The sequence below is a fragment of the Felis catus genome, chromosome D1, assembly GCF_018350175.1.
Source record: "Felis catus isolate Fca126 chromosome D1, F.catus_Fca126_mat1.0, whole genome shotgun sequence".
Classification (NCBI taxonomy): domain Eukaryota; kingdom Metazoa; phylum Chordata; class Mammalia; order Carnivora; family Felidae; genus Felis; species Felis catus.
In genome coordinates, this window is record NC_058377.1 from 108,112,707 (window position 1) to 108,124,819 (window position 12,113).

Consider the following 12,113-nt stretch of genomic DNA (forward strand, 5'->3'; position numbering starts at 1 on the left):
CAAAACTGAAACAGGAAGAAATAGGAAAATTGAACAGACCCATAACCAGTAAAGAAATTGAACCAGTAATCAAAAGTCTCCCAACAGGGGCACCTGGGTGGCTCAGTCGGTTGAGCGTCCGACTTCGGCTCAGGTCAGGATCTCACAGTTTGTGAGTTCGAGCCCCGCGTCGGGCTCTGGGCTGACAGCTCAGAGCCTGGAGCCTGTTTCAGATTCTGTGTCTCCCTCTGTCTGCTCCTTCTCCACTCATGCTCTGTCTCTCAAAAAGGAATAAACGTTAAACAAATTAAAAAAAAAAAAAAGTCTCCCAACAAACAAGAGTCCAGGACCGGATGGCCTTCCAGGGGAAACCTACCAAACATTTAAAGAAGAGTTAACACCCATTCTTTTGAAGCTCTTCCAAAAAATAGAAATGGAAGGAAAACTTCCAAACTCATTCTCTGAGGCCAGCATTACCTTGATTCCAACACCAGACAAAGATGCCACTTTCCTTACCTCTTAAGCAACATCTGTGCGAGTCTAAATTCTTTCAACATAAAAAGTGAAAAAAAAAAATTCGCCCCAGTGTGGAGTGTCAGATGCCCAAGGCTGTCACCGAAGGGATGGGCCTGAAGCACACTCGCAAGCTTTTTTCTACCAACCTACTGAGGGGGAGGGGTCAAAACTACAGCTGGCCTGGGGGAGTCATTCATTCATTGATTCATTCATTCATTCTGAACACCTCCTCCATGTCAGGCTCTAGACCAGACAGCCAGGCTCCCTGCCTTGTGCTTCAACGTGGGGCCTGAGGCCAAGAGACCCCAAAACATCCAGATACCCAGAAACTCGGAGAGATTGAGAGACAGCAGAGAGATCAAGAGATTAAGCGACTCAGAAACCAACAGAGCCTGGGGGACACAGAGCAGGAGGGGCAGTCCCTAGGAATGAAAATTCACACTGGCAGCCGGGGCCGAAGCCTGAGCCTGGGAGCAAAAGCAGAGACGACTGCTGGGTGTCCAACCAGTGACGAGCAGCTAGGTCACAGGAAGGAGCTTGCATCTGAGGTCCCGGGACCTGAGCTCCAAACCTGGTCCAGTACTCACCACCCATGTGGCCCAGCCACATTCCCTTCATCTTTCATTAAAATGTCAGAGGTCGAGGCCCTGAGCCTCAGTTTACCATCTGAGAAGTGGCAACAGGAACCACAAGACCTACTTCCCAGGGGCAGGTGTGTTGGTCCCGTGACTTGAGCCCACTTGGGACTTGGAGCATAAACGATTCAGCTTCTTTCTGGCCTCCATTTCTATTAAAATATGTATTTTATTTTTTATTCTTTTTTTTTTAGGTTTATTTATTTATTTTGAGAGGGGGAGAAACAGAGGAGGGGCAGAAAGAGAGGGAGAGAGAGAATCCCAAGTAGGCTACGTGCTGTCAGCACAGAGCTTGAGGCGGGCCTTGATCCATCGATGGATAAAGGGATAAGCAAACTGTGGTCTATACACAGAATGGAATATTATTCAGCCGTAAAAAGGAAGGACATCCTGACACATGGTAGGGCGTGGATGAACCTTGCAGACATGCTAAGTGAAGTAAGGGCATCACAAAAAAAGCCAACCCCTGTGTGATTCCACCTGCATGAGGTCCCTAGAGTAGTTGACTTCACAGACGCAGAAGTAAAATGGTGGTTGCCATGGACCATGGAAGGGAAACAGGGAGTTACTGTTTAACAGGTAAAGGCGTCCAGTTTTGCAAACGGATGGTGGTGATGGTTGCACACTATGAATGTGCTTAAAACTACTGAACTTAAGGGGCGCTGGGGCGGCTCAGTCGGTTGAGCGTCCGACTTCCGCTCAGGTCATGATCTCGCAGTTGGTGAGTTTGAACCCCGCGTCGGGCTCTGTGCTGACAGCTCGGAGCCTGGAGCCTGCTTCGGATTCTGTGTCTCCCTCTCTCTCTGTTCCTCCCCCGCTTGCACTCTGTCTCTCCCTCTCTCTCAAAAATAACTAAAGATTTAAAAAAAATTTTTTTTAAACTACTGAACTTAAGCATGGCTAACGAGGCAATTTTCATTATGTATGTTTTACCACAATAAAAAGAAAATTGGGAAACAAAGCGTCACCCGTCAAATGTGGAAAGTAATGCAGGTGCTGACTGTCTCATAGGGTTGGAGAGGGAGTAAATGAAGCGGTGAAGACGAAAATCTTAAGGGCAGCTAGGGGCGAGGAGAGGGCTTGACTGTCTTTGGCAAAGGCCTCCTCTCCAGGCTTGGAGCCACAGGCCCGGCTCCCCCAGCCGCTAAAGGATCTTGGGAAGGGGATGTGGACTCCGGAAATTCTCGTGCCAGGACACTCTCTTCTCTAGCTCCGAGGTTTTTGAGATTCCTGGATCTGAAACAAACACAGACACAGCCAGCGACCCTGCCCCAGCAAGGCGCAATCCGTGAAGGGGGCCCAGGCCTCATTTCCGGGCCCTGCACCTTGGCTCCACCTTTGTAAAGAGGTGGGGAGGGGGCCGTGTCGCCATGCAGGCCCTGGGGTCCCGCCGGCCTGCCTTTACCCCTCTTGAAGGTGGTGCAGCTTTGGAGAAGCCCTTACCCGGGGAGCCGCAGCTGGGAGGCGAATGTGGAGACCGAGCCGACTCCAGGCAGAGGTGAGAGGTGATGCCCCGAAGCCCCGCCCCCTCCCCAGGAAGGGGCCTGATTGGCGGAGGGCTGCGAGGGCGGGGCAGCGCCGGGGCTCTATAAATACAGCCGCTCTGCGCCGGGAGGTATGCTGTAGGTAATGCCGTAGCTCAGGTAAGGCTTTTTGGAGGAGGCTGGGCTGCTTGTGGGAGCCTAGGTGGAGGCCCCCAGGTTGGCCACGGGGTGCCGGGCCGCACCTTCTGAACCCCGTAGTTGGCGTCTCTCCCCGTAGCTTGAAACGTTTGAGGTGCCCCCTGCTCAACTTGCTCTAAAGACACCCCCCCCACCCCCCCACTCCCGGGCCTCAGTTTCCTCTCCACGAAGAAAGGGGTTGGTGGTCCTTCCAGGTATGCCACTTTGGTGTGGGGTGAAGGGGTAGTTGGGAGTTGGGGAGCAATTAAACTCTTCGGCTTTGGGTCGTCAGACAGGCCCCACAGTTAAGTAGCCGCGAGTCTTGCCCGCTTCGGCTCCTGTGTTTGCAAAAGGGGTATTGGGGTGTACCCATCTTCTGGCGTTTAGCGCTCAGCGGCGCCAGAGGCGCCTGTCGCTCCCATTCTTGCTCTCCGGCCTGGCCTGGGGGGGGGGGAGGGGGCTGGGACGCGGTGCGAGAGCTGCAGCAAGTCGGCTGCCTTTCTGGCCTCCCCAGCCCACGCGTACCCCAGTTTCCGCCTGCTCCGAGCGCCGCCCCCACCCCCATCTCCACGCCCGACTCTCCATCTTCTGGAGGCCCCCTGTCTGGCCACCCTCGACCCCCTCGACGGGTGGGGGGCAAGGGGGTCGGGGCCGAGTCCCGAGGCTACTTTCTCCACAGGCCATCCTGCCCCACCGCGCCCTACCCGCCCCCGCCCCCATGAAATGAGCGACACTCAAGACTTTGCCACTTTCCCCGTGGTTGCCACCCAGGTGAAGCTGGGGGGCTGGAGCCGTCAGGGTGGGGGCAGCGTGTCTCTCCGCCCGCGCCCGCACCAGGAGCTCCAGGCCTTCCTCAGCCTTCTGGGTGAGTTCCCCGGGGTGGGAGTGCGGGGTGGGGGTGGGGGGGTGCTGGGGGGCTTGGGGGGACCCAGTGTGAGCCAGTGTGAGAGGTGGGACCTGCCCAGGGCAGGCATCTGAAATCTCTGTCCCTTCCCTTCCCAGGTGACCCCAGGGAGGGGGGGGGGGGCATGTCAGCAAGTGGGTTGGGTGGAGGCTTGGGCTCTGGGGTGCCACTCTTGGCTTGTGTGGGGGTGTGGTAACCCCAGTCCATCATTTCTCTTCTCTACTCCAGAGCACAGTTTCCTGCAGGAATTCCTTTCCAGAGATCCCTGTTTCCAGATTTCAGATAAGGTGAGGTGACACGGAGTAGAAGCCCAGTCACAAGAGGCTTGAATGCTGCTATTTCACTGAGTCTCCCGGTCTGATGGAGGGAGCACCTCCCTTTTACATCCTTGTTTTGTTATGTTTTTTAAATTATTTTTAAGTCTATTTATTTTTGAGAGAGACAGAGACAGCGTGAGCAGGGGAGGGGCAGAGAGAGAGAGGGAGAGAGAGAATCCCAAGCAGGCTCCGCACTGTCAGCCCAGAGCCTGACGCGGGGCTTGAACCCAGGAGACCGTGAGATCGTGACCTGAGCTGAAATCAAGAGTCAGATGCTTAACCGGCGGAGCCCCCCGGGCGCCCCTAAATCCTTGTTTCCCCCCCACTACTTCTCCTGGGTTCTCTAACCTGCACCACGGCTTCCTCGGGTGCAAATGGCCCCTCACGGCCCCCTCTCCCGGTGCCTAACCGTCACCTCTGCCCCGCTCTGTGTCTGCAGTATCTCCTGGCCATGGTGCTGGTCTACTTCCGGCGTGCCAACCTGAAGCTCAGCGAGTACACCCACAGCAACTTGTTCTTGGCGCTGTGAGTGCCCAGGGCAGGAGGGGGGGACCCTTGCCAGGAGTTGGGGGAGGGGGCAGGGCGGATGCTTACTTCTGCTTTCCGCCCCCTGCCTCCGAGGCCAGGTTTCTGGCAAATGACATGGAGGAGGATCTGGAGGACCCTAAATGTGTGATTTTTCTGTGGGCCCTGGGAAAGGATTGGCGCCGTCAGGTGGCAGACTTCCTGCACCAGAGGGATAAGCTGTGGGCCCGGATGGGCTTCCGGGCCTTGGTGAGCCGCCAGTGCTGTGAGGAGGTGAGGCCCCGCCGCCATCCTGGGGTGGGGGAACAAGGCCGGACCTCCCACCCCCGTTGACTACCCGCTCTCCTCATGCCAGGTCATGGCCAAGGAGCCGTCCCATTGGGCCTGGACTCGAGAGCGGCGTCCCCACCACGGTGGAGCTCAGAGGGGCTGCCCAAAGGCCCGGGTGCCCCTGCCTGGAGGCCCCGGCCTCTCGCCTCCTCACTGTTCCCTCTGTGGCTTGCTCCCTGCCCACGGCCTCTGCAGCCACCAGCCCCGCCCCTTGCCTGTCTTATCCAAGTGCCCTTCCCCAGACCCTGAGTGCCATTGCCCTCCCTCCCAAGCTTGTCTCTCAGTGGCCGAAGACCCCTTGGTGGGGGGTTTCCTCATCATCCTGCCCCCCCAACTGCAGCTGGAGCCGGGCACCTACACTCTCCACAGTGAGTTGGGGACAGGAGCGGGGGGTGGGCTTGGGAGCTTGGGAGGCAGATGTGGGGCCCAACAGAATGGGAAGTAGGGGCACAGGGCCTGGGGTCCAGCAGGCCTGGGCGCACGTCCCAGCTCTGCCACCTCCTAACCGTGGGCGCTTGGTGGGTTTCCTCTCTCAGCCTCTCCCTGACCTTTCTCCCCAGTCCTCCCGAAGCCTCCACCGTGCCCTAGGCGCTGATATTTGCAGGGTGAAGAGCAGCCCGCCTGCTTGTCTGCTGACCCAAGCCCTACCGGCTGTGGGCCCCCCCGCCCCGCCCCGGCCTTCTGTCTTATTGGCCACAGGCTGGCAGTGCTGCCCAGGCCCCCCAGTCCCCTCCTCCCAACTGTACCCACTCTGACCCTGGCCCCTCTAATAAACTCGTGTCTACAGGACACCGACTGTGCTTAGGCCCTGGCCTGGCTCCTTGACCCAGGGTAGGGGTAGGGAGGGAATTGGAGGGGGGGGGGTCTGCCAGCTTTAGATATCAGTGATTGAGACTCACGAGCAGAGGCTCTGTAATAGCAGTTTTCCTTTCCATTGATGACCGGTCATCCTGAGCCTCAGTTTCCCCTCTGTAACATCACCTATGCGTGATGAACCGTACACACAGCGTAGCTGGGGTTGAATGAGATGAAAATACACGAAGTCCTTACAAGGCCCTGGAACCTGTAGGACAAAAGAAAGCTTAAATGGAGAAGTACTCTGTGGTTAGCTCAGACAGGGCTGCAGGGCCTGGTCTGTTTAGGAATGACACTTGGTGACTGCCCTGGGCTGCAGTCACATATAAGGTAATTCTTATAATACATCTACCCCCCATCCCTCAAAGTCAACTTGTTAATGAGGGAGCAGAGAAGGCTTTCCAGAGAAGGTGGCGTTTGAACTGGGCCTTGAACAATGTCAAGTTTGCCCATGAAGGGACAGAGATTGGGAGGTAGGATATTCTTGGGTAGTCTAGAGTCGAGACGAGCACTTGGTCTCTGATGTCAGACAGCTTAAATCCAAATCCCAGGTTCCTGTGTGGCCTTGGCATGTTACTTAATTTCCATTGCCTCCTCCGCAAAATGGGTATTACTCTAGGATGGGTGTTGTGTGAGGTTTGAATTGCATTAATCCCAGAAGGTTTCAAGCTGTCTCGGGAACAGAGCTCAGGGGCGCCTGGGTGGCTCAGTCCGTTAAGCGGCCAGACTCCATCTTGGCTCAGGTCTCGATCCCAGAGTCTCTCAGGATTGTGAGTTCAAACCTGAGTTGGGCTTCATGCTGGGCCGGAAGCCTACTCAAAAAAAAAAAAAAAAAAAAAGGAACAGAGCTCAGATGGAAGCCCCAGGTGTTACTAGTAGAGGGAATGCCTAGGGAAAGCCTGGAGGGGAGGGTGTGTTTGGGGAATGGCTGGAAGTGAAGCTGGAAGAGTCCACAGGGTCAAACAGGGGAGTCTGGGCACCATTACCTTGCATGCTCTACGAGTGGCTCCCAAAAAGTGTAGAAGTAAGAAAGCCTGGAGATTGAGCCCATTAGAAGCCAAGACGAGGGTACAAAGTATTTTTAATTTGTTTTTCAAATAAGTAATATATTCACCTGTACCTTTTAAATTCTTAACCAAGAGTCACCTCCTACCCCTGGCTCCTCTCCCTGGAAGCTATAAAACTTGTCGTTTGTGTCCTTCCACAGAAAGAATATAAACGTACATAACCAAATGTGGTGTAATAAAAATATGTATATATATTTGGTCTTAGTCCCTGGTTCCCAGTACAGAGTTACTAAAACCCTTACAATGTTCTGAGTCATAGGAGTGACTTCTGTTATTCACGGTGAGCCCCTTTGGGCCACACCTGAATTTGTGTTAATGAGGCAACTCAGGGTGGGGCCCCCACTTATCTTCAGAGTGGGGGCTGGTCATCCGAAAGACCAGTCAAGAGTGGGAAATGGAGGAGAGGAGAGGACTGGACATTGGAACATTTCTGGGTTGATGAACAGAGACTGTACGGGGGGGGAGGGGGGGCATGGGGGGTGGGGAGGTGCCGCCTAGAAAGGCCAAGGAAGCTCTTTCCCCCTCTCCACCATACCTTGCCCTACACACCTCTTCTATCTGGCTGCTTCAGGGTTGTATCCTTTATTTTTTTTAATTTTCTGATGTTTATTTTAGTTTTGAGAGAGACAGACAGACACAGCGTGAGCGGGGGAGGGACAGAGAAAGAGGGAGACAGAATCCGAAGCAGGTTTCCAGGCTCTGAGTTGTCAGCACAGAGCCTGATGCGGGGCTCGAACCCACAAGCTGTGAGATCATGACCTGAGCTGAAGCCGGATGCTTAACTGACTGAGCCACCCAGGCACCCCTAGAGTTGTATCCTTTAAACAACTCGTACACAAAGCACTTTCTTGAGGTCTGTGAGTCTTCTACCAAATCAGGAAAGCTGAGGAGGGGGTGGTGGGCACCCCAGATTTGTAGTAAGCCAGACAGGTGTGTGGGTCACCTGGGCATCCCATTTGTGGCTGGCATCTTGTGGGTCTGAGCCCTTAACCTACAGGATCTGTACTAACTGGGAATTTATGTCAGAACTGAACTGACATATAAATATATATATATATATTTTATTTATATTTATTATAAATTATATAATTATATATTATATTATATTTATTATAAATTATATAATTATATATATTATATATATTATAAATATAATATTATATATTATAAATATATAAATAATAAATATAATATATATATGCCCCCCTCCCTTTTAAAAACTCAAAGGGAAGAATTCCATGCATCCTGGTGTGTGCTTATCCACATATTTTGAAGACAGTTCCTTATCCGTGTTCCTTTTGACAGCTCTATAGTATTCCTCTTCATGGATGGACCAAAATGTAACTTGTTCCTTATTAATTGACATTTAAGTTATTTCCAGAGTTCTATTCCCAACAGTACTACAGAGTCACTAAGACTGGGTAAGGATATCATTATTCAAAAGTGAAAAGATATCTGTACTCTGGATTCCTAGAATTGCTCGAAGGCTACATCAAAATAGTCATTACAATTTTTGCCAGAGGTCCCTCTATAGAGGCTGTTACCCATATCGATCCCCACTTCCAGCAATACATGTGAACGCTCTTTTCCAGAATATTCACGGGTCAGTAACCTACCAGATCTTTTTATCTTTGGGAAATGACCTCTTGGTGAAGTTCAAATTTGCATTTATTTTTCTTTTGAGTGAATTCAGAGTCATACCTTTAAGAACTGTTTATCTCCTGGGGCGCCTGGGTGGCTCAGTCGGTTAAGCGGCTGACTTCAGCTCGGGTCATGATCTCACAGTTCGTGAGTTCAAGCCCCGTGTCGGGCTCTGTGCTGATGTCTTGGAGCCTGGATCCTGCTTCGGATTCTGTGTCTCCCTCTCTCTCTGCCCTCACCCACCCCTGCCCTGCTTGTGCTCTCTGCCTGTCTCTTTCTCAAAAATAAATAAACATTAAAAAAAATGTTTTTAATTAAAAAATAAAAATTTAAAAATCTTAAAAAAAAAAGAGCGATTTGTCTTTTTTTCTGTGAACTACCCTGTTCTTTGCCCATTTCTCCTGTTTTCGGTTTCTGATTGACATAAAAGGGTTTGCAGGAAAAATAGCCCTTCAAGATGTAAATTGTAAGTATTTTCTTCAGTTCATTACTGACTTTGCTGTGCAGATTTTTTAAGGTAGTAAAATAAGTTTTTGGGGGCTTTTGGGGTTTGTGTCATAGTTGAAAAGACCTTTTCCACACTGACATGACTAAAGAATCTTCTCCTTTAGCTCTTGGCTACATTTTGGTTTTCATTTTTTCCTTTTAAATCTTGGGTTCATCTGGAATTTATCATATACAAAATTCCTTCCTATATTCCTAATGCCTTTTATTAAAAAACTCAACTTGCTCAACAGATTTGAAATGTTACTTTTATTTTTTTTTTTTAATTTTTTTTTTCAACGTTTATTTATTTTTGGGACAGAGAGAGACAGAGCATGAACGGGGGAGGGGCAGAGAGAGAGGGAGACACAGAATCGGAAACAGGCTCCAGGCTCTGAGCCATCAGCCCAGAGCCCGATGCGGGGCTCGAACTCCCGGACCGCGAGATCGTGACCTGGCTGAAGTCGGACGCTTAACCGACTGCGCCACCCAGGCGCCCCAAAATGTTACTTTTATTATATACTAAATTCCTGTGTGCATTTGGATCTATTTCTAGATTTTTCTATCTTCCAATGATCTATGCGTGTCAATACCCCTCTTTAATTATTACATTAAATTATGGATTTGTTGTTTTTTAATATCTGGCAGAGTTAGTCTCCCCTGATTTTTCTTTGTTTTCGGAAATCTCCTGGTTATTCTTATTTAATTTCCCTATGAACTTTATTTTTTTTAAGGTTTTTAAATTTATTTTTGAGGTGGGGAGGGGCAGAGAGAGAGGGAGAGAGAGAATCCCGAGCAGGCTCTGTGCCAGCAGCGCAAAGCCCAACGCAGGGCTCGAACCCGCGAACTAGGAGATCATGACCTGAGCCGAAATCAAGAGTCTGAGGCTGAACCTGCTGAGCCACCTAGGTGCCCCTCCCTGTGACCTTCAAATCAGCTAACCCTAACCACGTCCCAATCAGAATATTAATTGTGATAAATCTGTGGATGACTTTAAGGAGAACTGACGTCTTTGTGAAGTATCTTAGTATCCAGAATAAAGCGTCTGTCCCCTGACTTCTGCTTTCAGATGGCACCAGTGGCCAGTGGCTCCCCAATTTGTACTTCTGAGAGCTGTTCCCTCCTCAAGCATCTCTGCTTGGAGGGATTATTCCCAAAGGTCTTCCACTGTCTCCCCAGCTTGGTGAGTCCCCCTGCCTCATTAATCCACTTAAGTGGTCAAGCCACATCAAGGGTTCAGTGTTATCTTTGATCCCTCCCGGTGTTCCAAGAGCCAGATCTAATCAGTAATTAGGTCCTATTGGTGTGTGTGTGTTTTTAAGACTAATTTTTTTTTAAGATTTTTATTTTCTGAGTAATCTCTACACCCAACGTGGGGTTCAAACTTACAACCCCAAGGTCAAGAGTCACATCCTCTACCAACTGAGCCAGCCAGGCACTCCAAGTCCTGGTGGTGTTTTTAACAGCTTATTGAGGTCTAGTTGACGTACAATAAACCACGTATACTGAAAATGTACATTTTGTTTTGACATGTATACACCCATATTACCATAATCGAGATAGTGAACATAACCATGACCCCAAAAAGTTTCCTCGAACCCCTTGTCCATCCTTCCCTCGCACCCTTTCCTACCTGCCGGCCCCCACTCTCGCCTCCAGGTAACCACTGATCTGCTTTCTGGCACTCAATTGGCATCCTTTCTCTGGAATTTTCATATAAGTGGAATTACACAGGATGAACTGCCTGGCTTCTTACATTTGTTGTAATTCTGAGATTCACCTCTTGTTCGTCTTTACTGCTGGGTAGTATCCTGTTGTACATGCATACCACAATTTGCTTATGCATTCACAATGTGTGGATGAACATTTGATTGGTTCTAGTTTGGGCTGCCACAATTACAATTTCTGTGAATAGCTTTCAGCTCTCTTGCTCTGAGGAGGCCCCAGGGCAACTTTCGTCGCCAGTCCCGAAATCACCCGGCACTAGCCACCTCCACCACGCCGCTTACATTCGAGCCCCAGGAGATCAAAACTGTATACCTAAAGTGCACTGGCAGGGAGGCCGGTGCCGTGTCTGCCTGGGCCCCCAAGATGGGCCCCTTAGGGTCTGTCCCTCAAGAAGATTGGTAACGACGTCGCCAAAAGAAACTGGTGTCGGCAAGGGCTGGGGATGACAGTGAACAGATAGGACGCCATACGGGCGGTGCCTTCTGCCTCTGCCCTGATCATCAAACCCCTCAAGAAACCACCCAGAGACAGAAGCAGGAAAACATGAAGCACGGTGGGAACATCACTTTGGATAATATTGTCAAGTTACTGGACAGATACCGCACCCACCTTTAACTAGAGCACTTGGAACCCACTAAAGAGATCATGGGGATTGCCCCGTCTGTGGGATGCAGTGCGGATGGCTGTCACCCTCACGACACCATAGATGTCAGCAGTGGTGCAGTGGGATGCCCAGCTACAAAGGAAAAGATCTCAAGGAAAGATCGTTTGATGACCGTCCCTACCAAAGCTATGAATATTCATACACAAGTCTTTGGACATGCGCTTTTATTTCTCTTGGGTAAAAGCCTAAGAGTGGAATAATGGGTCATATATGGTAGGTGTATGTTTTAACTTTTTTCTTTTTTTTAAGATAGACTATTTTTTAGAGCAGTTTTTGGTTTACAGAAAAACGGCTCCTTAAATACCGAGAATTGGGCACATACCCCCCTCTTTCTCCCTTACATTGTTTCTCTTGTTGTTAATATCCTACATTTGTGTGGTATAATGTCATGTAACTATCATTGTAGTATCATACAGAAGTTTCAGGCCCTCAAGATGCCCCCAGTTTCATCTATTATCCCTCCCCACCTCCACCAAACTCTTGGCAACCACTGATCTTTTTTCTTTTAATTTTTTTTTTAACATTTATTTATTTTTGAGACAGAGAGAGACACAGCATGAACGGGGGAGGGGCAGAGAGAGAGGGAGACACAGAATCGGAAGCAGGCTCCAGGCTCTGAGCCATCAGCCCAGAGCCCGACGTGGGGCTCGAACGCTTAACCGACTGAGCCACCCAGGCGCCCCACTGATCTTTTTTTAACTATCTCTAGTTTTGTCTTTTACAGACTGTTACATAGTTGGAATCCTACACTACATAGTTTTTTAATGGCTTCTTTTTTTTACAAGTTTATTTATTTTTTGGGGGAGGG

At 50.3% G+C, this 12,113-nt stretch overlaps 1 protein-coding gene across 4 annotated transcripts; it reads left to right on the forward strand.

Annotated features, from left to right (window-relative positions):
- The first annotated feature begins 1,922 nt into the window (after positions 1-1,922).
- SPDYC (speedy/RINGO cell cycle regulator family member C) lies at positions 1,923-11,738 on the forward strand. Of its 4 annotated transcripts, XM_023239750.2 has the most exons (8): positions 1,923-2,628; positions 3,471-3,656; positions 3,924-3,982; positions 4,452-4,537; positions 4,639-4,810; positions 4,893-5,235; positions 9,983-10,096; positions 10,829-11,738. In XM_023239750.2, the coding sequence occupies exons 2-7, from the start codon at positions 3,515-3,517 to the stop codon at positions 10,021-10,023; spliced, it is 843 nt and encodes a 280-aa protein (XP_023095518.2). In that variant the 5' UTR covers positions 1,923-2,628; positions 3,471-3,514; the 3' UTR covers positions 10,024-10,096; positions 10,829-11,738. The 4 variants fall into 4 exon arrangements, with proteins under 4 accessions (XP_023095518.2, XP_044895471.1, XP_044895470.1 ...); XM_045039536.1 differs by lacking the exons at positions 9,983-10,096; positions 10,829-11,738 and adding an exon at positions 5,404-6,993; XM_045039535.1 differs by lacking the exons at positions 9,983-10,096; positions 10,829-11,738 and adding an exon at positions 5,428-6,993 and having other exon boundaries at positions 1,928-2,628.
- The last annotated feature ends 375 nt before the right edge of the window (positions 11,739-12,113 follow it).

Coding starts and splice junctions, on each gene's coding strand:
- SPDYC (XM_023239750.2), top strand. CDS start 3,515: ATGAGCGACACTCAAGACTTTGCCACTTTCCCCGTGGTTGCCACCCAG. Junction 3,657..3,923: donor GGCCTTCCTCAGCCTTCTGG/GTGAGTTCCCCG, acceptor TCTCTACTCCAG/AGCACAGTTTCCTGCAGGAA. Junction 3,983..4,451: donor GTTTCCAGATTTCAGATAAG/GTGAGGTGACAC, acceptor CTGTGTCTGCAG/TATCTCCTGGCCATGGTGCT.